Source organism: Argopecten irradians, chromosome 3, assembly GCF_041381155.1.
Source record: "Argopecten irradians isolate NY chromosome 3, Ai_NY, whole genome shotgun sequence".
In the NCBI taxonomy this organism is placed as follows: domain Eukaryota; kingdom Metazoa; phylum Mollusca; class Bivalvia; order Pectinida; family Pectinidae; genus Argopecten; species Argopecten irradians.
In genome coordinates, this window is record NC_091136.1 from 2936693 (window position 1) to 2964678 (window position 27986).

General features: G+C 35.3%; 1 protein-coding gene across 1 annotated transcript; it reads right to left on the reverse strand.

Annotated features, from left to right (window-relative positions):
* Positions 1-387: 387 nt before the first annotated feature.
* Positions 388-27982, reverse strand: LOC138319866 (thyrostimulin alpha-2 subunit-like). Its single transcript, XM_069262993.1, has 3 exons — positions 27377-27982; positions 3770-3945; positions 388-1152 (listed from the first exon to the last, which is right to left on the reverse strand). Exons 1-3 carry the CDS (start codon positions 27537-27539, stop codon positions 1060-1062), a joined length of 432 nt encoding a protein of 143 aa, XP_069119094.1. The 5' UTR covers positions 27540-27982; the 3' UTR covers positions 388-1059.
* Positions 27983-27986: the final 4 nt, after the last annotated feature.

Sequence of the window (27986 nt, forward strand, 5' to 3'; positions counted from 1 at the left end):
GTGTATATATATGTCTAATTAACACAAAAAATATTATAAAATAATTAATTTTTGCCTTTGGTGCATGCACAATCAGTACTACATTCCATATAGGATATTGTGCCACGGAATTGTTTCGGGATGCAATTAATTATTTTTTATATTTTTAATTACGAAATTAAAAGCTAAAACTTTTCAATGGTGGTAATGGTGTAAAGTAAGTAACTTTTGTAACTGAAGAAAAATACTTAATCATCTACTCCTTTTTTGATAGTGGAAAAAATACCATTTGTCAGCGGTGGAGCATCTTTAATGCATTATATCTTCAGAATATACACTTCCATGTTCTAGATATGTCTTTATCGTTTGGAATAAAACTATTTTAGAATTAAATTTAAGAAGAATGTAAATGCGAAAGATTAATTTATTATTTCAAAAATATACATGTAGTAATATAACAGGTCAAAATAACATTAAATATAATGGAAAAATGGTCATGAGCATGAATGTAAAAATGTACAAGATTCTGTATGTGCATACAACAACACACACATTTAATTTCCTTTCTGCTTTCTCTTCGACTAGGTCAGTGGTTGGATCACTAAGGTTTCGCACTGACGGTTAATGTTACTATGCTGACAACACTTGAAGAAACACTCTCCTGATATGAATAGGTGTACCAAAATATCGAGGCTTGATATGATAATGTTTGAGACACAATAAATCATACATGGATAGGAGAAAGCTTCAAAGGAAATTTAAGAAACAACATGGGAACTGAATGAATTTAACATCCATTTTTGCGTCGGTCACTGAAACAAAACTCGCGTTTCTTGTCGTTCTGCGTCAGTCATTAGCTTTTCTCAAGTCTTTATGCCATTATACATGATTTATATATATATTTATATTTTATATATATATCCTCTGGTATTCCATCTTTTTCAGCAGCTCAACGCAGTTGTTTTATCTAGAAATATAGTATGCATTTGAGTGAAAATAAATATTCGAGTGTCGGAGATCACAGATATCAGTCACGTGTCTGGCTTAACTTGCGTGCGCACATTGTTCCTTGTGACGTCATCATCCTCGTCGACATATTGAGCAGGCACATTTCTTTGCGGATTTGAATACCACTTCTCTGATCCCTTCAATACAGCGTACCCGCGCTATTATCTGTAAAATAAACGAAATAATGGGGTAAGTAAATAATAACAATATATGGAATATTAAGCTGAATCAAAGATGAAATGTTTTAGACATTCTACAAGGAAATCATTTTAAAAAACGGAATCCTACATGTATATAACATGCACATATACATCATGGCTTGAAATTTGATAAGAAAAAACAAGCAAGCTTATTTGTATATGTACAATTAGAATTATACATCAGTTATTTAATGATGCTCCACCGCCGACAGAGCATAAATGATATTCATCATTTGAACAATAATTGGTGTTCAATCGTGTATATATATGCCTAATTAACACCAAAAAATATTATGTAATAATTTATTTTGCCTTAAGTGCATGTGCAATCAGTACTTCATTCCATATATGATATAGTGCCACGGATTTTTTTCGGGATGCAATTAATTATTTTTCATCTCTTAAACTTTAAAGATGCTCCACCGCCGACAGAGCATAAATGATATTCATCATTCGAACAATAATTTGTGTTTAATCGGGTATATATATGCCTAATTAACACAAAAATGATAAAAAAAATAATTTATTTTGCCTTTGGTGCATGCGCAATCAATACTTAATTTCATATAGAATATAGTGCCATGGAATTTTTTCGGGATACAATTAATTATTTTTCATATTTTTAACTTAAAGTAAAATTAGAAGCTCAAACTTTTCAATGGTGGTAATGGTGTATAGTTAGTAACTTTTGTAACTGAAGAAAAATTTGATAGTGGAAAAAATACCATTTGTCAGCGGTGGAGCATCTTTAAAGCAGAAATGAATGTATCAATTGCGAATTACATTTTTTCTCTTTATTTATGTTTTTTTCCCTATTTTTATTTGTTTTTTATTTAATTCTTTTTTTTTGTCATAGTTGATATTTATTTTATGTATCCTTCCTTATGGAATGGTGTTTGCAAAATCTGAATTTATCATTTTCCAAATGTTAAGAGATCAGCCATTTAATTTCGAAGGTATTCTGTGTTAGGAGATATAGCATAAATGTTAGCTTAAGAAAAGCAATGCGGTTTTTGTTTCACTTGAATTACAACCAATTTAATCGAATCGTCCTCGATAGCAGTAAAACGAATGCCTATAAATCCAATTCAAGTTAGAAATACGGGCTATCAACCTTACGTTATATACGTATGCTGGATTCTATAGCTACCTACTAAATCGAAACTAGAGTAAAATAGAAGTAAAGCGATTTTCTGCAGCCTTTTAAATTCGACGGAAATAAATAACTAACTCCACGCAGTAACGACTTCTAATGGTATCTTGTCTCGACAACAAGTCTTCTTTTTCCTTAAACTGTAAATGCCATACGCCGCACCTAACACCCAATCGGTGCTCTTATTATATAAATCCTTTCTATTGGAGACGAAGCTTTCGAACTGTAGTCCTTAATTTCCGGTCAAACATAACATGTAATGCCTTTCAGGAACAGTACTAGCACATGAGTGAAATCTCGTTATCACTTTGTTAAGAAAGATCAAAACAAACGAAGCGAAATCAACATTGCAGCCTTCCCCTTTACTCTATGCTTCCTTTAGACGTTGTGTTCTATATGTAGGTTAAGAAACGGTAATAAAATCCATAAAACGATATAATGTCTAATTTTAGTCTAACTTCCTGTTTCTGCGGAGTAATAACTTCCGGTGTATGCCAAATGATGCTTACATCCTTAGATGTCACGTGAGCGATCAGAAGGTTGTAGATTGTCTAATCCAGTCATTGTAATGAGATGACATTAACACTCCATTTGATACATATCATTTTCATTATCTACTTTAATGCCTTAATGACAGCATAAAGTTACTTGATCTGAAGTTATTTTCAACGAAACCCTTATAAACTCTTCAATATTTAATTAGATTTTCCGCCATGATAGCCACGCTTCTATTTATAGAGACATTGTCGATAAGAACAAATCGGATAAGTTAACGCGTGTTGTAAATAGTCTAGAACAAGCATCTATGCTTACTTGAAGGTTACTTGAAGTATTGTATTTCTATACAGATAGTTCATTAAGCCACTCCCAACAAAGCATTACTGGGAAGCCTTTCATTACCATCATTACCATCTTCAAAATTCAAGCGCTTCCTTAATGACGGACACTGTACTTTACCTCAGGATATCGCTTTGCTTATATCATTTTCGTGGACACGTGAATTATCTATAAAGTGTCTACATTCCCTCGCTATGTTACCATGGCAATTTTGCTTTCAATTCTACGCTGCTCCTTAGATAGAGTATCATCTTTATTTACATACAAATGTTCTTTATTTCAAATGCATTCAATGACATTCAACAACTACACACTATATTTGTGTATTGTTAAACGATTTCAATCCCACAGAGGATCGGCTAATACATACAATTTAAGGATAATCCTTAAAGTTCAGTATTTTATTATGTGATACTCTATTAACATTTCTGCATTGTCGTCGGACGACCTAACCCATTGTATCTCTTTTTAAATAACATCAATCGAGATAGAAAAGACACAAATTGCTTAAGGCAGACATGAAATGATCTGAATTAGGTTGACATTAAAGCGTTATTGAAAGGATTCTTTGGAACATCATTCAGATACTTACATCATAGGTTTCTTCTATACTGCAGCACTCTGAACGAGATGTGATGACATGGCTAGGATTGATAAGACGAGTCCTCTGTGAGGATGGGATGGTGTACGACAAACAGAAACCTCTACAAGCGTTTGTTGTTACGTTAAACTGTAGACAATCTGGTATTTGTACTGTTCTTTGGTTAGCTGTAACGACAAATATGAGTCAAATTTAGACCATTTTTTCTATGATATCCAAATAGCAGATATAACAACAACCAAAAACCAACGATTTATTTTATTTTAGTTGTTGATCGTGAGGTGAAATACCAAAATCGAATAAACATGAGCTGTAAGGATAAGACAAAATATTATAGAAAACTCTTAAAGCATTTATTAGTAAACAACACGTTCAAAGCTCTGATCAGCCTTTCGAAAAAATAATTCCAAAATCTTAATGTGAGCATCGGTTAATGCCTTACATTGATTTCAAATTAATATTGATAATAATTTACAATTAAAAAATTAATAATAAATTGCTTGATCGGTTGTTGTCTGTTATGTATTCTGCCTTCTTCACAGGTTCGCCCTATTTTTGTACTTTTAAAATAGCATTTGTATTGGTTGTATATTTATTCACAGTTGAACTTCAATAACTCGACCTCATTTAACTCAAAGCTACTCTTTTGTTTGAAATACTTTGTTGTACTAAAAAAAATATATATTCAAGAACACTTATATCGAACACTAGGATGACCGTAACTTGATTTCCCATATACCATTCACCATGGATAAATCAACTTCGAGTTAACATATTGTAAATGTTGATTTTAGATGACGCTATAGCAAGGAGACATTATATACCGCAGACTCCCAAAACGTTCAGACATTCACACACAACATATTGTATACAAGGGAGGTTATCCTTGACTAATCTCAGCTGTTAATAAGACGTTTAACCCTATAACCCACCCAATCTGCCAACCATCCTCTGTCCCTATAACCCACCCAATCTGCCAACCATCCTCTGTCCCTATAACCCACCCAATCTGCCAACCATCCTCTGTCCCTATAACCCACCCAATCTGCCAACCATCCTCTGTCCCTATAACCCACCCAATCTGCCAACCATCCTCTGTCCCTATAACCCACCCAATCTGCCAACCATCCTCTGTCCCTATAACCCACCTAATCTGCCAACCATCCTCTGTCCCTATAACCCACCCAATCTGCCAACCATCCTCTGTCCCTACTATGGCGTCACCTGAATTGACGCTGCACATGACAATAAAAAGGTATCATATTACAACCAGGCTTCTCGTTTTGAAATCGATACCTTACCGGAGATGATACACCACAGTGAATTCATGCGATATTTAATCAAAGATTCCAATTCTTATTTTAATCATTGATTGATGTGCCGAATATCGTCAATGAATTCGTTACACTACATGTAACATTACTCCATAAATTAATCTTAAAATCCTCAAAGGTTAGAGCGACAAAGATTATCTGTTTTTGCGAGAAAGAAGAAATCAAAGCATCAGAAAACGTTATTTGATTAAGCTTATTTGATGTAGACTTAAGCGCGAAATATAGTTAATTAAGCACAGAGTAAAGAGCTGTAGGGACTTTTCGCGGGCTTTCGTATTATGATTAATGTAGTCATGTAGAGTATATATAATGAATATCACCGTCATATCCTTATATTTATCTATACCTATCTTCAAATAGCATTTATAATTTATTTTACGTTCAGTTAGCTTGCTTTTCATCAATTATTTGAAGTGCAATATACAATGTTTGCACCGATACTAATTATGCAACGAAAAAAAATAGTCACGGAGTGGAAATTCTTACTATTTCATTTTCTTTAAATTTCCGCAAAATACATGTATGTCCATGTATATACATGTAAATAAACAACCAATTCGACATTGATATGTGAATAATTTCATTGAAGATATACAGTGCGAAAATTGGCATACCGCAAACAGTTAAAAAGTAGACTGAGCAGATAAACCCACACGCAAATATCTGCACGTCTACAGCAACAAATCCGTGTCTATGTCACTTCAGATAACAAAAAAAGCACTATCAGTCAGAGCAAGTATCCTCTTAAGAGTAGTTTATCAAACAGATGAGACGTCCTCGCGACTTACGATTTCATAAGTGTCTGCAACTGTCGCCATAATGTTTCTATATATCATGATTAAATATAAGGGGCATTTGCAGAGAAAACGCAGGCGATACGACAGTACCACATGACTTGTAGCTCTCTGGAGACTACCAGGACGTCAATTATGACGTCATCAGACCAACGACTTGATTCGAGTGTTCTTACTCGTATGACAAGTAATCGTAGGAAATTGTATCAGTGAAATGATATTAATGAGGTAGAATTGTTCTGTAGGAAAAACGGTCTGACATACAGAACAGGTTTTGTGAGGATCTTCTGACGTCGCTTTAGATTCATCCCCAGATTAGCGTTACGTAGGAGTTCAGTGACGTTTGTCGTCTTGTATTTCAAGATTAGAATTTGGACATGTGGATATAACATATCACATGGGGAAACTAGCATTAATATTTTCGCTTTTGTGATATTACTTTCAGTCATTCACATTACATGTATATCGTATTTTATAAGTGTTGTTCATGGCAATGTTAAGTATGTATCACAATATTTGGACGGCAATTTTGTAATAGGAGGGGAGAAAAAGTAGCAGAATCACTGGGATTCGAACCCGGGACCTTTTAACAATACCTGAATGCTCTACCGCTGATCACCGATGATCGACACAGTTCTATCCCGTTACAAAAAACACCTGATCACAGAATAGTATGATTTTTCTATTAATTATTCTTATTGGTTATTTAAATACGTAATCACGACGAAACATCTTCACATCATTGTAAAGTTCCAAACATCGTAAAGCTAAAACTGTCTTCACATCATTGTAAAGTTCCAAACATCGTAAAGCTAAAACTGTCTTTAACATATAATAAGTACTTTAACCGCATGAGCTGACCACACAACCATGTACACCGGAAGAGTAAGCGTTCTCTAATTAATTATCGACACCCGCCATACAAAGTAAGGTCAGGTTCATAAAACAATCTTCGACTTGCGTTTGTGCTTAGCCAATCAAAAAACTCTGTAACGTCATTTGTAATTGGTTAGTATAGACTTCAGATTGTTTCTTGTTTTTGTTGTCAGATCTTACTCAATTCACAATCTCAGTTTAGAATAATAATATTACGACAACAAATCAGGATCTCCAAATAAAATGAAATATTTTCGAGAAATAATCTTGTTATTCTATTATATTCAAGAGTTCTTCAATCTGCCAAATGCTATTGTCTAACTGCAGCCCCGGTAAGTATGAGCCCAATAGCCCCACTAGTACCAATTTGCAGGAAAGAATTTCAATGATTCAATACTGGGAACTATTACTCATTTCGAAAATATGAACCAGTGTAAAGTATGATGGGTAATTAGTCTCTTTATCTTACTCGAATAAATATTGAAGTGTATTTCATATTTGTGGACACATATTCAATTTACTTAAGGAATGATTTTATTGTTTGTTGTTTACTGATGTGTACAGATATTTTAAATGACGCGCGCGTCATTTTGTAATATCTGCACAAAAAATGCAGTTTACGCACCAGTAAACAACAAACAATGGAAATCATTCCTTATATTTACATTTCGACCGACCATAAAACTCGATGTTTCAATGTTATACGATTGTTGGAACAGCCGGTCAATTGATAGAATCCCGGAACAGCTGGCTTCAATTTGGCGGGAAATGTTGTCAAATTCAGAGAGTACACAAAATTTAGTTCCACATTAACTTTATCTTTTTTCATCCCATTTACACGTTATTTCTATTTTTTTTTTATTTACTGATACATAATTAAAGATTTACATTACATTCATACATGTAACTTACTGAAGATCTTTCATACAGATAACCGGATGCGCAGTGTTCCGGTGGGTGTATTCTTGCGCGGCAATCACCTCGTTTGCACAAGTGTAAACGATGTCGCAGTTGGTAAGGTTATATAGCAAAGAGAAAACGGAAATGTAAATACATATTAAAATCAAAGTAATAAATAATAAAACATACATTTTATGTCACGAAGAAATCTAAATGCTTTTGAACCTGACGTAAGGTGTATACTGTGTAGTTTCTAATATTCGCGGGGGTTTTCATTTCTCTAAATGCACAGATCCATCTTAATTTGCGAGGTTTATTACCTCGCAAAATTTATCAAAATCATTGCATTACATATTATAACCTGTCGTCTAAATGAATCTTTCAAAGGCTTCTAAGAGCATTCGTGAAAATAAGCCCCAGCAAATACGGTCAAATAAGGAAATCGCAAAATTTTACATCCGCACAAGTGAACAACTATACTGTATATAATAAAATTTTCCTAAACGGTATATTAGCATGCAAATCGTCCCCAGTTTAACTATATACCGCTTATGCGGTTATTTTCTCAATTCTTGTCACGGATCAAATTTTCGCGACCATTCCAAAATCTCGAAAATAGCCGGATGTAAGGAATTTTTCATATGACTACCATGATTTCTTATTCTATAAAGCCATTTCCTTTATTTCATTTAGTTCAATTTAACTTGCGTTATATAAAGACTATTTATATTGAGACAGGTTGACTCTTTGATATTCATAATCGGGGTTTCATTACGACAAACTTTCTGTTCTCATCTTCACGATAAGAACAGTGAAGCTGTGGAACAGTCTATCCGATGATGTTGTTCCAGCACTTTAACAGCTTTAAAGGTAGACTGGATAATAAATGGAAAAATCAGGACATACTATTTAACTATAGGGCTACCATAACAGGAATATGAACTTAACCACTTTAACTATAAATTCGTTTTTCGAGTCCGAAGACGAGGAAATAAATAAATTCACGTTTGATCCCTTCCCTATGAAAATCGACTGACTATGCTATCGAATCACCCCCTCCCTCGTCAACCGTTCGGTCCGAATATCCCCTTGTAGAGAACAGTATTACAGTGATTATACCTGTGTACTCCACACAATAAACGGATACATTAACACCAAAGCAGACAGCTTCAATTCACGCCAGCAAACCCGAGTAATGGGCAAGGATTACATATAATGACAAAAAGATCCTATTTACTAAGCACCATGTGATTATTACTACGGATCATTCAATACGCGTGCCACAAGGACAATCGGTCGAACAGCTTCTGTTATTTGATGGCGAGAAAGAACATTAATTCATTCGATCAACAAAACAACTGCTGGACACGTTACTGTGACGGATAGCAATGCGATAGCTATGTAGAGAAGTTGGAATACGTGCCACCACTTTCGATGGCAATGACACATTGTTTCAAATGAAATAAACCATATCGTTGTTGGAAATCACCGTTTTCAACAAACTTTGTGATGGAAAGAACACGACTATGGAATCAAGAATGATTGGAACATTTGAGCATTAATTAAACGGTCTTTCTATTGAATCTATTGTCTATATAAATGCTAGCGCATTATGAGATGGTTGTCTACAAAGCACTAGTATCTCTATCGATATATTCCATAAGAAGATGGTTTAATGCTTAAGTTACTTTATTAACTCATTTTGGGGATGTCGCATTACAATTGCTAAATACCGAAGTGGTTTGCTCCAGCTCCCAAATTGTACAAATTCAATGGACGTTCCAATATCAATATTAGTGACGTCACAAAAGTCACGTTTTGGGTGTCAGTAATGCGCCAATAGATTTCACTTTGAGTCGGTTAGCTTATAGAACTGGCAAGTGAATGTTAATATTAAAGTATTGACTTAATTATATTTTACAACGTCTAATTCTATTGATTAGAAGAGAAGAGGAACATGGTGGAACCTAATTCAACACTGACCTACTTAGTGAAACATTTCTGTTTTGTCAAATTTTATACAGCACTTTCATGATGCACTATCAAAATTGTATTTCGGCATTTTTATTGCATTTTTGGAGCATTTTCACTTCATAGAAATGAGAATCTAATCTAAATGTATGATAAGTTTTAAATATGTAAAGATCATGAACAGATATCTTGCTTATATTTGTAAATGAAGTTGTTTCTTTATAACAATCACACTGAAATATATTTAGGGGCTAATCATATAAGAAACCTTTATCGTTAAAGTCAAAATCAAGATTTTAAAGAGAACAAATTATATCAATATGATATATCGCTTTTAAACTGAAGGATGTTACTACGTAGACCTGTACAGGGGGGTATGGGATAAAGAAGTCCAATTGTCAAATTTTCTCGGAGGTATGGATGACACTTGATCATGATAAAAGGGGTAGATGAATTAATACCACGACACAAAGGTTAAATCTGTATAATACATTACAATATCATTGCCGACAATGATGTACATACATATTTAATCATTAATATTTATGCCAATGCTTTACACTTTAACTTACATGTCGGGTAAACAACAAAAGATGATTGCAAACCGTTCGTGAGAACACTTACAACAAAATTACACTTTAATGGAACTGTGGATGGACAAACATTCACGTGTAAATGGGATTTCCATTAGCTGCCTCCTGATGACGGATCTCTAATGACACATTGGAGAGCAATGAACAGTAACTAATCATAACAATAGGGTATAAATCATTGTTTAAATAAAAAAACTGATCATTTCTTATCACATTATATCTCTAATCAAATAGAAGTAGGCGATAGCGTGACGTCGAACAAAAGGATAATGTCATTTCATTGACTCTTGCGTCACGGGAGACTGATTCTGAACATACAAAGGAGCCATCTAGAGTATTTGATAAAGGGATTTCAAATAATTTTTATAGATAGCATAAACATCATCCGTGATGCAATACACAAAAGTGCATGTTAATCTATTTTGTTAAATACTCTGACAAGCATTAGCTAAATGAAATGGATGATTCCTTTTTCGCTATCGACACTATCATGTTACTTATCAAATTTACATTCACCTTTAATTATGATGAGGTCGGTCTACAAAACATTTTTTCGGTGAAATTCAACAATGCAATTAACACACGTCAATGTCGTAAAAGTTAGAACGATCAGTAAGATGCACACAGGGCTTGTAACGTACATCGGGCTAGTTCAGTTAGTATTTCATAGGCTCCAATTTACGTTGTTATATATATCTGTATGGTGTTTTTTTCTTTTCACAACTGCTGTGCAAAACACGCAGATATAAGCATTATTTTAGATATTTATAACACATCAAATGAACTTTTATTTGAATTAATTAAGTAGATATCAACAATACCTGTATCTTAGTTTTACATTAACACATTATGGCCCTTTTTCTTAATGCGAAACAAATAAAAACACTGTATATCATATAGTTACGAGGGGGGTGGGGAGGTAGCACAACCGTTTATACTAATCTGAATCATCATCAAAAAGGATCCTACCAACCAGATAGGAATGTCATCTGTCGTCAAGTGTCAGATAAGTTGATTATTTAAATATGGCCAAATAGATAATGTTTGATAATGTCCTTCAGGGGACCGAATGTTCAGCCCAATCATTGGTACAACGTCTTCATACCCAATAGGAATGAATTGTACGAGTCAAATTTAGTTAATTTCTATAAGACGTAGTGGTCTATTGTTAACGAAACGAAGGAAATGGTATGGTATGACATAACCTCACCTTAGTCCGGGTCAATGTGAAAGTTAATTAACACCTGAAATAAAACATAATCGACTTCCGGCATGAAATTATATCCAGTATGGACTAATGCATTCTCTATTATATGATTCTTTTTCTTTAACATTTTCAAATCTATGTAGCATCTACTTTTCTTTATTTATCCCAAGTAGCATGGTCTATCACCACCTCGGAAGTACAGTGTCTAAACTCAACTACACTCCGTTTATATCAGACCATAGGCTGATTGACGTGGGTAACCGATGATGGGTTTACCAATTAACATGGTTTTGCTTCAATAGGTTGATTCGGTTGTTCTCTGCAATATATACAATGCAAAATGACAGTCAAAGAACAACGTCACAACACAGTTTAAGACTGTTAATTATAGAGGCTTGCAGAAGTATCTGTATCTGTATAAGTACTGCAATTAGCAAATCTGCAATCATGTATTTCATAATTAAAGAAACCTGGGAATCGATAGTTTCTGAAAATCTCAGTTTCATATTTACTTCAGATTCTGCTACGGAATGTTTTAATCAAAATGTTAAAGTTTATTGCATTCATTCTTGTGCCAGCTTTAAGTAATCCAAACAGCATATGAAGACCATGTGTCACTATATTTAGATGAAACGTAGGTTCTTATAATGGTAGCTTACACGTCCATATTATCCATTCCAAGAATAGCACAACAAAATTGATAGAGTATATCTAGAATGGGTTACTTAATACAAATAGGGGTTTCTTGTAGCCATATTGACAGGATCGGACAAGTGATTTAATCAAGCTTAGACCATGGATATACACATAGGGCGGTAGTCTATATTTAGGATGGGTCGTGTATTTCACAGACATGTCAACACTTTCGGCAATAAGGTAGTGATATAAAAAGAACTCCGACTTTGTCGCGCGCATCCTTACAACATTATCTTGTCTCATAAACTCCTATTCTTTATATTTGTCTTCTTGTTATCTCACAAAACGGACAACAGGACTCAATGCGAATAAGTATGATAATGTTCTTTGAGGCACGAGTGAGAAAATAGGAAGAATTATTTAAAATCAAGTTATTGATATTTCTTTGTTTCTGCGAATATAAAAATAACGATATCGTAGCCGACTTATTGCTTTACTCAATTCATTAATAACATTTTGTCGCAAGTTATAGATAATTCCTCTCAACATTTAGCGCTTCCTATGCTCCGTTTTGTTTGTTAATGATTTGGCCTAAACAGTGTGCATCCCTAGCAATGTGGTCCTAAGACAAGTATAGTACTATCATTACATTCGTTAAATGAATCAATCAATTTCAAGTTTTCGTATGTAGTCATCATGAAATTATATAGAAAGAAGAAAACACTTCCCATTTTACCGTACAATCACGGTTCCACGATCAAATACAGTTTTCCCTGGCACATACTTGTAATTTCTTGCCAGATTAAAATTGCGGATGAAAATGTCAGCAAACACTTTTTATAAACACATGAAAATAATGTGAAATAAAAATATATTTGAAACTTGTCAAGCATGAAAATGAAATGTTGAAAAGTACGCTGACACTAGTTGTCCGAAAACTACAGCCATAATTTCCAGAACGTTTGTCTTGCCAAAACGAATACATTCCTTTCTGGAAAACAATCTAAGCCCTTCGCCAGAAAGGTCAGCGATATCGGATTTTTGTAAAGATTCTTTGAGTATCTACTTAATTTGACCAAAGAAGACTGCGAAAGCAGGCTTTCAGCTGTTAATAACGTCTTGAAATACTTCGTCATCGTTATTCGAAGCTCCTTTCTCACCTCTCGTTATAAAGAACAAATCCGACATTAGAATTGACTTGATAATTTCTCCCGGATATTCATCAACATGCTGTTCATTAATCTAGTAATGGGATGGATGTAAACAAGTCATACAGCGCATTAATATCGGATGTGGTACAAAGGGCAAGGTTTTAGTAAAGTCTTGAGGTAAATTTTTCATGTTTTAATGCTTCGAATGCATAGCGGTAAAATGCATATCAAATATTAAACTACAAAAAAAGTTCTGTGGGGAATAGGAAATAGGGTAGATTCTATTTCGCTTGTTTGATATTTCAAATCAGACAAGGAATAATGATTAATAAACACCAGTGATGAGGGAGAACAAGTGTAATCGAAGTACCAGGTCTAGCCCTCAAATTCACTTCCGTTTGCAAAACAGGAAATCAACTTGGGTGTATACTGCTGAACTACATACACCCGTACACACCAAACATTGGTTATAATGCCGTAATGATATAGTTGGTGCCTTATCCTGACGTAACCACAATGACAACATTTATATGAATTGTAGAAATCAACGCAAGGGTTGATAGTCATTGACAGTTGATCTTTGACTTGGTTCTAAACAAGAATTAGGAGCAAATAAAACCTGACAAATATGCACTTTTAATGAGATCGTCTACATGACGTTTGACACTCTCAGACAAATGCGATAACCACTTATAAGGACATTCACACAATGCAAACCTTGGGGAAATAAAACGTGACATTTGCGCAAAATTATACAACAATGCAGACAAATGGTTGTTTTATAAACAGAAAAATGAATTAAGATGTATCCATCGGAGAGTTAAACTGGAGTGTTTCAGGTGCAAATAATTGCTCAGAAAATGTCAGAGACAGACGGAGTTCCAAAAGACACCTGCGTTTTTTCGAAGTAAATAAAAATAACGGTACATATTCTTAAGAAAATCAAGCTTTGGGAATCAAACTTTGATGACAGGTTTTACTGTGATTAGGTAATTGACCCCCACCCATCACCCACCTCTCAACCCGCCTTTTTGCTGTGTGGGGGAAGGGGGCACCGAGTCAAAAAGCCGCTATTGACACCATCCCGTCTTTTGGCGAGTGGGGTTTGACTTATTTGTATAAACCGCAGTTAATATTTGAGTGGGAAAATAGATGTTTCAGGTTGTGGGTTTAAGGCTGGAAGGGGCGAGACGGACAGGAAAACATTATTGCCTCTATATTTCCTAAAATATATTAGCTACAAACATATAAATTTGAAACAACTACCGTTAAATTCATATGTCAATACCAAATAAGGCTAACTCCTACAATATCGGCATCAAATAATCTACACGAAGAGGTTAGCTATATTCTAGGTAGGACGTCAGACAATAAGTCATACGGTCCAGTCTAAGGTGTCCATACTATGGTGTGCGGAGAGACTGAGAAGTCTGGCTACAGAAATATTAGTTATCCCTTGTTCACCGTGATCTCTCAGACACCCATCGATATGCCTTGCAGCAAAAAAGAGGAATTCTGTAAGATATTTGACAGATCCGCAGTGAATTAAGACTGCCATGAATAGAAAATGACGAGATTCTGTACTTGCATTGTCATAATTTTTAGAGACCCATGATGAGGCATAACTGTGTTTTTTGTAGGAGTGGAGCCCCCTTTAATAGCGGTGCTATATCTTCCATACTACAGTCCCACCAGTAAGGACGTGGGAGGCCCCATTAGCGTGGAGATCACAAGAGGAGTGGTAGTAGAAGTGCTACGATTGCCATAAATATATGTCGTCCAAACAATCAATAAGGAGCTGCTCTCCTGATATATGATTAGGTCGATAATCATCTTATAGATTGGTGATGAAATGGTACGAAAATCACATCACGTCTAGAAAAAAACTTACGGAATTTAGTTAAATACACTCCTAAGTTTACATTTCCGATTGCATCAGTTCTGCAGTAGCTCTTTATGTCATGTTCATCTTTAAATGTGTGTTCAAACATGGAGCTTTAAAGGGTATAGAACGCACCCATTTGATAAACTCATTAATAGGACCGTAAGACACACATCAATAGCTGGCGTTCCTACCGGCCTTGCGATACACTAGTAACCGTTGTGGACAAAGATATGCTGGCGACGACCCTTCCTGTTGACCAGTTTATTGGCATGTAAAGCATGGATTCAGAACTCAAAACGCTCTTTTGCATTCAAGTATACCTCATACAGTCATGTATCATTATACAAGGTCACATCATTGAAAGAATAATTTGAGCTGTATCATCCGCGAATAGTTTATGATACGCCTTTACCCTGATATAAGTGGTAGAGCTTTATACAACCAAATACCACAGAATTTTTTTCGTGAAATTTAAAAATTTCGGACTTTTCCAAGACATCATTATGCTTTTGCAATCTGGGGCAATTTTATACATGGTAAAATAATGTTATGAAGTGATACAATATATTTGGCCCCGATTTCTCGAATCAAAATCTGGCCTAAGTCATCACTTTTCAAATAAGTTAGTAAAGAGAAATTTAACTTACAACAAGTCAGAACTTTTGTTTCGGACAATTGGGGCCTGATATCCCTTCCATTACTGACAAATCATAGAAGATTAGATGTATGTTGTCCCTAACATCACGGACAAGTCTTAGAGAAACGACACAACTTGTATGGTGTCCCTAATATCATGGACACGTCCTAGAGAGACGACACAGCTGTTTGGTGTCCCAAACATCATTAACAAGTCCTAGAGGGACGACACAGCTGTTTGGTGTCCCAAACATCATGAACAAGACCTAGAGGGACGACACAGCGTATGGTTAACTTGATGTCTCTGATACATAATGCTTACGATGCCCACCTTCGCTAATTCGTAATCGACTTCATTTGATCTTATCTCACAGCAACATAATCTGAATACGACAATCAAAAATCTAATTTGAATTTCTGTACCAATGCGAATTTGGGAATTGATAATTGATAAACGGAGGCTGTCTGGTGGAGTTATGAGTCTTATGGGAAATGTAGTTGGTTTTTGATGATGCAATAAAGAACCTATTGTCCTTGGTGAAGAATTCACTAAAAATATTTATGGTAATGTCGTTTGCCATCAGGTAGACAAAGTCACAAGGTACTCTTATATTCTTACACTTCCTCTTTCATACCTGCTAAATGAATTATTAAAAATTGCATATCCTTTCTATGCCGATGACGGAGGAGAAACGTATTATAGGAGTATAAGTAGTGTAAGCAGACCACTAAGGAATGGAGTGATGGACATTCGATATAGTAGTAGGCTTTAGGAAGTGTGAAGTGTGGTCTCCATTTTTGGCATTTGAAGTGATTTTCATATTACAAGGGTAAGACTTTTAAATTGACGAAATATGGAACTAGAATTGCACATTAATATTTTTAAGCAATGTAAGGGCAAGATTATAAATGTGATCCCTCCCCTTTCTGTTTGTCTCTCTCTCCCTCATTATTAATTATAATTACGCAATATAGTGTCCACTTTGTTCCCCTTCCATGTCTCTGTCTACATCTAGATATGATTTTTTATTATACTGTATTATATTATATATTCATATTTATGTAAATAAATTATTTGTGAGAAAAATAAGAAGGATTTCTATGTTGTGACAAAATGTGCATTATCCTCATTGTTATATTTGGACAATAAAAAATAAAATAAAAAAAGATTATTTAAATTCAATTTAACCATTGAACACAAATTGAGTAAGAAATATATTTGATGTGGTCTGTTAATCTTAAGACATGTGAAAATAAATGGCTTTTGTTTAACAAAAGAAAAAAACCACGAAGAATACTCGGTCAATGATGAAATAAAAGGATGAATAAAAAAGACATAGCTTCAGATAAAATACATTGAAGAATGCAAATAACTGACTTTGGTTCTACGAAGCGTAGGTGTTGTGCTTCTCGCATGAAATAACCATCAGGATAAGTTACACTACCAGGCGTTCATCGTCGAATAAATGTAATTTATGGCTTCATTCTCTTCCATCCGTAATAGGCATAGTATGGATTCTAGGGGTTTAAAATCCGATTCTTTAGCTTTGGCCAGCCGCAACATGTAATAAAATTTGTTTGTGGTTTCAACAGATTTACAAACTTACATTAAATTTAAATGACACGTGCAGCTTTAACGCTTGTATTGATTAACTGCAGCTTTAATGGACCCACTTCCGATGCAACCTTGGGTACCTTAATTGAGTTAAAACTACATTGATCACGTTTCTTAATTAACTCAAAAACATATGCCTACGTGTTTTGTTTTGTTTTTGTTTTTGTTGGGTTTTTTCTTCTTTTTTGGGGGGAGTGGGGGGATTTTTTCTTTTTTTCTTTTTTCTTTTTTTTTTCGTTTACGTAATCACATGACGTAATGTTCTTATCATCATGATAATTATACTGAATGCCCGACTTGTAAATACATATGTTCTTTTTCGTTCACTTCCAGAATGTTTAAAGTTTAATGGTGATGCATTAGTATACTAAGATTAAATGATTCAAACATAAACTTTCGCACGTTAATGCATTTTTTAAAGAGATATATGTTTCTCCAGCAGAAATCCTAAACATAAAAGCACTGAATTACCGAGATAACTGCAGTGAATCCTCGATTATCCGGACACCTTCGATCTCAGCCTAAACCATCCGGATAACGAATTTTTCGAACGGCCAATTTGTGTTCGCAGTCAATTTGTAATGCTACCGTAATCCGTTCTCTACCATTTCCGTCCGTACTGAGAGTTTTCCGGATTATCGGCGCCCCCCCCCCCCCCCCCCCCCACTGTACCACAATTCATTGTCGTAACATGACTTTACTGATCCCCTAGAAACCAGAATCAAATTTAAAGTCTAACCATTAAAACATCATGAAGTACATGTGATGGTTTACCAAAATACAAAACGCACATACAGTTCGATCACTGTTCATTTACGTTCGGGGAGCTGGTGGTTTCTAGGATCGATATTCATGAAGGTGCAAAATTTTAATGAAAACTGAAATGTTTTTCCATTTATTTACACGCCTTAAGAATGTATTCTTCTGAGGTTTCAGTCCCGTTGAAGTCTCGTTTCGACAAAGATCAAAGAAGTTATGAGATTTTCAAATACAATTTATCAAAATCTGTAGCAAGTTGCCAGTTGCAAATTTTGTCAAAAAATTACAGTTCTAACTTTAACAGATTTTTTTATACGGGGATTTTAAGAAATGGCCCATTTGGCGGCCATTTTGAAATTGTGTCTTTTTTCGCTTCAAGTAGAGCCACAGTTTTACCATTTTTTACTGAAATTGTTTTTACTTAAATCATCACTGCACCAGCATTTTTAGCTGTATTGAGCTAATTTTTGCTGTAAATCTTTACTTGGTTCGTGATAATTAAAATATTGAGCATTAATGTATGAAATTATTCACTTTTTTTCACTTTATTTTTACATTTAATGGTAATTTGAGCACTTTTAATTTTTACTCTAAAATACTGAAAAATAACAAATATTCAAGTGGGGCAAAAAAGTAAGCCCACGGACCCCCCATTTTGCTGCCTGATTCTGAAAGAACAACCCTTTTCCTATTGATATGCAAAATATTAACAAAAGTTTAATACCAGAACTTTTTCTATAAAGGGTTAGATTTGGCAAAAATGGCTGAAAATGGTGCATTTTGTAACTCAAAATTAAGGGGTAGGGGTAGCATATCTTGTTATTCTGAGAAAAAATATTGGTCTTTTTTATCAAAACTGGTATATTTTAAAAGAAGACTACTGGAAAATAAATTCTACATACATATCAAACACCTCATTAGGAAATTATGGCTTTAATATCTTGTGTATATGGTCAAAACGGCAAAATTCCCATAAAATCCAATATTTTATCAACTAGGTATCTTTGAGTGACAGTAGCTCAAAAACGAGCACACGGGCAAATGTTTTTTCTTTCATTTTCTTTCATGGTATGAACTCCTCTTTACAAAAATCTATATGAGAAAAAAAGTTTATTACAAGAAAATTTTGACTTCTCAGAGGAGTACATCCTTAAGTGTAAGTGTTATGAATGAAAATATAGTAATTTATTCGATTTACCGTTCAGAGTTTACATAGACTCAACTTAATGCACTTTTTATTCATTAACTAGGTCACTCTTTGTAGTTTGTTTTCACCAAATAATAAATCATGACCAGATATTGAGGGTATCAATTTAACTTTTTTTTGCCTTTTTGTATTACTTTGTCTTGATTTCAGGAAACGCTTTATGGCTAAGGTTACTTCATGGGTCATACAGTATATTGTATTGTGTTGGTTCTCGACGCGCTCTGTCTAAGAACACTTTAATACCGTCGAACCTGCGTTAAAGCGAACACCTGTATTAAGCAAACATGATGCTACCATGCAATATTTCTCCTTGGCAAATAGTATCCCTGTGTATTTAACCGATATAGAGAACATATGGTTTTACATCATGCGTTATGTCTGGCGATGAATGACAGTATACCATATCCACCTCGTGACTCTGCATGACCTATCATATAGCCAGTTTCGCGGGGTTGATATTTTTTCGATTTCACCGGTCGTTACTATGAACAAAAAAACATCCCTAAAATGTTAAAAGATGGTTCAATTTTATATAATTTTAAAGCCAGATCGCGAAAAAATAAATATCTGAAATTTGTTTTCTTAGATAAAATCGTGAACACTTTTACCCCCGTAAAAAACCAGCTACATGGTATAATTGATTTGGTTTCATTAGTTTAACGAAGTGGGGAAAACCGGAGAACTCAGCGGTTAATACCTGATAAATGCCCCATATGGGATTTGAACTCACAACACATAACTCACATAATTCTGGATATAACACCGCTCAGCCAACCGCCCTGTATGACGTTATGCCATGAATATACTGAGTGGCATTGCATAACAATAAACCATATCATAATAATATTACCCTAAAGACCTTTTATGACCTTATATCTACCGTGGGACTGCATATATCCATCATGTGGCCCTGTATAACAAAATACCATGTCTCCCGTATGGCTTTGTAGGTCCGTATACCACACCGTACACCCTATATAGCCAAATACTTTTACACATGGTGAGCATGTTTAATATTATACCATATCTATCCTATGACCCGTATAACCTTATGCCATATCTAAATTATGACCCTGAATCACCTAATATCATATCTACCTTATGACACTATATCACCTAATACCATATCTACCTTATGACCTAGTATCACCTAATATCATATCTACCTTATGACCCTGTATCACCTTATACCATATCTACCTTATGACCCTGTATCACCTTATACCATATCTACCTTATGACCCTGTATCACCCAATACCATATCTACCTTATGACCCTGTATCACCTTATACCATATCTACATTATGACGCGGTATCACCTTATACCATATCTACCTTATGACCCTGTATCACCTTATAACATATCTACATTATGACCCTGTCTCACCTTATACCATATCTACATTATGACGCGGTATCACCTTATACCATATCTACCTTATGACCCTGTATCACCTTATACCATATCTACCTTATGACCCTGTATCACCTTATACCATATCTACCTTATGACCCTGTATCACCTTATGCCATATCTACCTTATGACCCGGTATAACCTTATACCATATCTACCTTATGACCCTGTATCACCTAATACCATATCTACCTTATGACCCTGTATCACCTTATACCATATCTACACTATGACCCGGTATCACCTTATACCATATTTACCTTATGACCTGGTATCACCTTATACCATATCTACCGTATGACCCTGTATCACCTAATTCCATATCTACCTTATGACCCTGTATTACCTAATATCATATCTACCTTATGATCCGATATCACCTTACAACATATTTACCTTATGACCTGGTATCACCTAATACCATATCTACCGTATGACCCGGTATCACCTAATACCATATCTGCATTATGACCCTGTATCACCTAATACCATATCTACATTATGACCGTATCACCTAATACCATATCTATTATGACCCGGTATCACCTTATACCATATCTACCTTATGACCCGGTATCACCTAATACCATATCTACTTATGACCCTGTATCACCTATATACCATATCTACCTTATGACCCTGTATCACCTATACCATATCTACATTATGACCCTGTATCACCTTATACCATATCTACCTTATGACCCTGTATCACCTAATACCATATCTACCTTATGACCCTGTATCACCTTATACCATATCTACCTTATGACCCTGTATCACCCTATACCATATCTACCTTATGACCCTGTATCACCTAATACCATATCTTACCTTATGACCCTGTATCACCTTATACCATATCTACATTATGACCTGTATCACCTTTATACCATATCTACCTTATTACCCTATATCACCTAATACCATATCTACCTTATGACCCTGTATCACCTAATACCATATCTTACCTTATGACCTGTATCACCTTATACCATATCTACTTATGACCCTGTATCACCTAATACCTATATCTACTTATGACCCTGTATCACCTTATACCATATCTACCTTATGACCTGTATCACCTTATACCATATCTACCTTATGACCTGTATCACCTAATACATATCTACCTTATGACCCTGTATCACCTTATACCATATTACTTATGACCGTATCACCTTATACCATATCTACCTTATGACCCTGTATCACCTATACCATATCTACCTTATGACCCTGTATCACCTTAAATACCATATCACCTTTACCTATACCTTATGACCCTGTATCACCTTATACCATATCTACCTTATGACCCTGTATCACCTTATACCATATCTACCTTATGACCCTGTATCACCTTATACCATATCTACCTTATGACCCGGTATCACCTAATACCATATCTACCTTATGACCCTGTATCACCTAATACCACATCTACCTTATGACCCTGTATCACCTAATACCATATCTACCTTATGACCCTGTATCACCAAATACCATATCTACCTTATGACCCTGTATCACCTAATACCATATCTACCTTATGACCTGTATCACCTAATACCATATCTACCTTATGACCCTGTATCACCTAATACCATATCTACCTTATGACAATGTATCACCTAATACCATATCTACCTTATGACCTGGTATCACCTTATACCATATCTACCTTATGACCCTGTATCACCTAATACCATATCTACCTTATGACCCTGTATCACCTTATACCATATCTACCTTATGACCCTGTATCACCTTATACCATATCTACCTTATGACCCTGTATCACCTTATACCATAATTACCTTATGACCCTGTATCACCTAATACCATATCTACCTTATGACCCTGTATCACCTTATACCATATCTACCTTATGACCCTGTATCACCTAATACCATATCTACCTTATGACCCTGTATCACCTAATACCATATCTACCTTATGACCCTGTATCACCTTATACCATATCTACCTTATGACCCGGTATCACCTTATACCATATCTACCTTATGACCCGGTATCACCTAATACCATATCTACCTTATGACCCTGTATCACCTAATACCATATCTACCTTATGACCCTGGTATACCTAATACCATATCTACCTTATGACCCTGTATCACCTAATACCATATCTACCTTATGACCCTGTATCACCTAATACCATATCTACCTTATGACCCTGTATCACCTAATACCATATCTACCTTATGACCCTGTCACCTAATACCATATCTACCTATGACCCTGTATCACCTTAATACCATATCTACCTTATGACCCTGTATCACCTAATACCATATCTACATTATGACCCTGTATCACCTTATACCATATCTACCTTATGACCCTGTATCACCTAATACCATATCTACCTTATGACCCTGTATCACCTTATACCATATCTACCTTATGACCCGGTATCACCTAATACCATATCTACCTTATGACCCGGTATCACCTAATACCATATCTACCTTATGACCCTGTATCACCTTATACCATATCTACCTTATGACCCGATATCACCTTATACCATATCTACCTTATGACCCTGTATCACCTAATACCATATCTACCTTATGACCCTGTATCACCTATATACCATATCTACCTTATGACCTGTATCACCTTATACCATATCTACCTTATGACCCTGTATCACCTATACCATATCTACCTTATGACCTGTATCACTAATACCATATCTACCTTATGACCCTGTATCACCTAATACCATATCTACCTTATGACCTGTATCACCTAATACCATATCTACCTTATGACCCTGTATCACCTAATACCATATCTACCTTATGACCTGTATCACCTTATACCATATCTACCTTATGACCCTGTATCACCTAATACCATATCTACCTTATGACCCTGTATCACCTTATACCATATTTACCTTATGACCTGTATCACCTTATACCATATCTACCTTATGACCCTGTATCACCTTATACCATATCTACCTTATGACCCGTATCACCTATACCATATCTACTTATGACCCTGTATCACCTTATACCATATCTACCTTATGACCCTGTATCACCTAATACCATATCTACCTTATGACCCTGTATCACCTTATACCATATCTACCTTATGACCCTGTATCACCTTATACCATATCTACCTTATGACCCTGTATCACCTTATACCATATCTACCTTATGACCCTGTATCACCTAATACCATATCTACCTTATGACCCTGTATCACCTAATACCATATCTACCTTATGACCGGTATCACCTAATACCATATCTACCTTATGACCCTGTATCACCTTATACCATATCTACCTTATGACCTGTATCACCTTATACCATATCTACCTTATGACCCGGTATCACCTTATACCATATCTACCTTATGACCCTGTATCACCTTATACCATATCTACATTATGACCCTGTATCACCTTATACCATATCTACCTTATGACCCTGTATCACCTTATACCATATCTACCTTATGACCCTGTATATCACCTTATACCATATCTACCTTATGACCCTGTATCACCTTATACCATATCTACCTTATGACCCTGTATCACCTTATACCATATCTACCTTATGACCCTGTATCACCTTATACCATATCTACCTTATGACCCGGTATCACCTTATATCTATCTACCTTATGACCGGTATCACTAATACCAATCTACCTTATGACCCTGTATCACCTAATACCATATCTACCTTATGACCCGGTATCACCTAATACCATATATACCTTATGACCCTGTATCACCTTATACCATATCTACCTTATGACAATGTATCACCTAATACCATATCTACCTTATGACAATGTATCACCTAATACCATATCTACCTTATGACCCTGTATCACCTAATACCATATCTACCTTATGACCCTGTATCACCTTATACCATATCTACCTTATGACCCTGTATCACCTTATACCATATCTACATTATGACCCTGTATCACCTTATACCATATCTACCTTATGACCCTGTATCACTTTATACCATAAGTACCTTACGACCCTGTATCACCTTACACCATATCTACCTTATGACCCGGTATCACCTTATACCATATCTACCTTATGACCCGGTATCACCTAATACCACATCTACCTTATGACCCTGTATCACCTAATACCATATCTACCTTATGACCCTGTATCACCTAATACCATATCTACCTTATGACCCTGTATCACCTAATACCATATCTACCTTATGACAATGTATCACCTAATACCATATCTACCTTATGACAATGTATCACCTAATACCATATCTACCTTATGACAATGTATCACCTTATACATATCTACCTTATGACCTGTATCACCTAATACCATCTACCTTATGACAATGTATCACCTAATACCATATCTACCTTATGACAATGTATATATCTACCTTATGACCCTAATACCATATCTACCTTATGACCCTGTATCACCTATACCATATCTACCTTATGACCCGGTATCACTAATACCATATCTACCTTATGACCCTGTATCACCTAATACCATATCTACCTTATGACCCTGTATCACCTAATACCATATCTACCTTATGACCCGGTATCACCTTATACCATATCTACCTTATGACCCTGTATCACCTTATACCATATCTACCTTATGACCTGTATCACCTATATACCACATCTACCTTATGACATGTATCACCTAATACCATATCTACCTTATGACCGTATCACCTTATACCATATCTACCTTATGACAATGTATCACCTAATACCATATCTACCTTATGACCAATGTATCACCTAATACCATATCTACCTTATGACCATGTATCACCTTATACCATATCTACCTTATGACCCTGTATCACCTTATACCATATCTACCTTATGACCTTGTATCACCTTATACCATATCTACCTTATGACCCTGTATCACCTTATACCATATCTACCTTATGACCCTGTATCACCTTATACCATATCTACCTTATGACCCTGTATCACCTTATACCATATCTACCTTATGACCCTGTATCACCTTATACCATATCTACCTTATGACCCTGTATCACCTTATACCATATCTACCTTATGACCCTGTATCACCTTATACCATATCTACCTTATGACCCTGTATCACCTTATACCATATCTACCTTATGACCCTGTATCACCTAATACCATATCTACCTTATGACCCTGTATCACCTTATACCATATCTACCTTATGACCCTGTATCACCTAATACCATATCTACCTTATGACCCTGTATCACCTTATACCATATCTACCTTATGACCCTGTATCACCTTATACCATATCTACCTTATGACCCTGTATCACCTAATACCATATCTACCTTATGACCCTGTATCACCTAATACCATATCTACCTTATGACCCTGTATCACCTAATACCATATCTACCTTATGACCCTGTATCACCTATATACCTTATGACCCTTATCACCTATATACCATATCTACCTTATGACCCTGTATCACCTTATACCATATCTACCTTATGACCCTGTATCACCTATACCATATCTACCTTATGACCCGTATCACTTATATCACCTAATACCATATCTACCTTATGACCCTGTATCACCTAATACCATATCTACCTTATGACCCTGTATCACCTAATACCATATCTACCTTATGACCCTGTATCACCTAATACCATATCTACCTTATGACCCTGTATCTAATACTTATACCATATCACCTACCTTATGACCCTGTATCACCTAATACCATATCTACCTTATGACCATGTATCACCTAATACCATATCTACCTTATGACCTGTTATCACTAATACCATATCTACCTTATGACCCTGTATCGCCTAATACCATATCTACCTTATGACCCGGTATCACCTTATACCATATCTACCTTATGACCCTGTATCACCTTATACCATATCTACCTTATGACTTGGTATCACATAAAACCGCATATACAGTGACCCTGTGTGGCCTTTAACCATATAAGCTATATGACCAATCATCATGTATACGATGTTACCTTACTCCACGTTGACCATTCATCGTCCGTTTGACCCTAAATGCCCTTACATCAACCACAATGTGGAATACTATTGACGTAACTAATGAAGTTTGCTTTGATACTCCCATGATATTTACTATCGATAAAGTTACATGTATACGAACTCCAATTTACTATTACGAGACCATTTTGAAAAGAATAACTGTAAATACGAAAATCTTCAACATTTGATATTGTCGAGTAAAATTACAAACGAAAAACACCACAGTTTGAATCTCAACAAAAACTTATGTATTTTATAGTAAGAAAAGAGAATGCTACGAGACTTTACAGACTTCATGTAAGATAAGTTTGCATTTGACGAAGACATAAAAAATTCAAAGAAACAAAAGTTTCACATATCAACAACATTGATCTATAAGTTAATGACATGATTTGGATTCGTGAAATAAACATCCTATGATAACCAATTAATCGTGATTCATTACATAAATTGCAACAACCTCTATGATTTACTTAGATGACAATGATATTCAATGCAATATACATCAATATAAGTAAACGATACTCACCTACTTTGTAACACCCCGGTCTCTCCCATGAATGTAAGGAATATGTTAGAGCTGTGAAGGTATTTAAAACAAGAAAAATCCTATAAAGTGTAAGAATAAAACCAGTTATGTCCCTTTTTCTCAGTCCACATAGTGAACCTCCTAAAAATTCCGAAGTTTCCATTATAGAATTTTGTGCTTATCCAAGTTCCCAAGTGCTGTTTCCTGTGAAGAAATGAAGTTCTCACTGATGAAGAAGGTAGTCCCACGTGTTGCCTATCCTGTATCCTGTGTCACATCGGGTTTGTCCTATGTCGTCAGCCTCCTTCACACACGTTAACTAAACATTGATAGTTTTTCACGTGTCAAACGCTGTCAGATGTCGAGTCCATCCATTTTATCTCTCCATTGGCATCATTACCAACACCTGTGGATCATTCAAAAAATATGTTCACATAGAAATTGCATTCATATTTTATACAGAGATGTCATACATCATTTGATCGCCACCGTGACGTTATTATTGTCTTCTAGCAGCGATCATGTTGTGTTAATGCGACAGTATTGGTCGGGAGATGAAGTTATCAGAGAGAGAGAGAGAGACTGTGTGACCAGTTGGTTGGCCTGATGC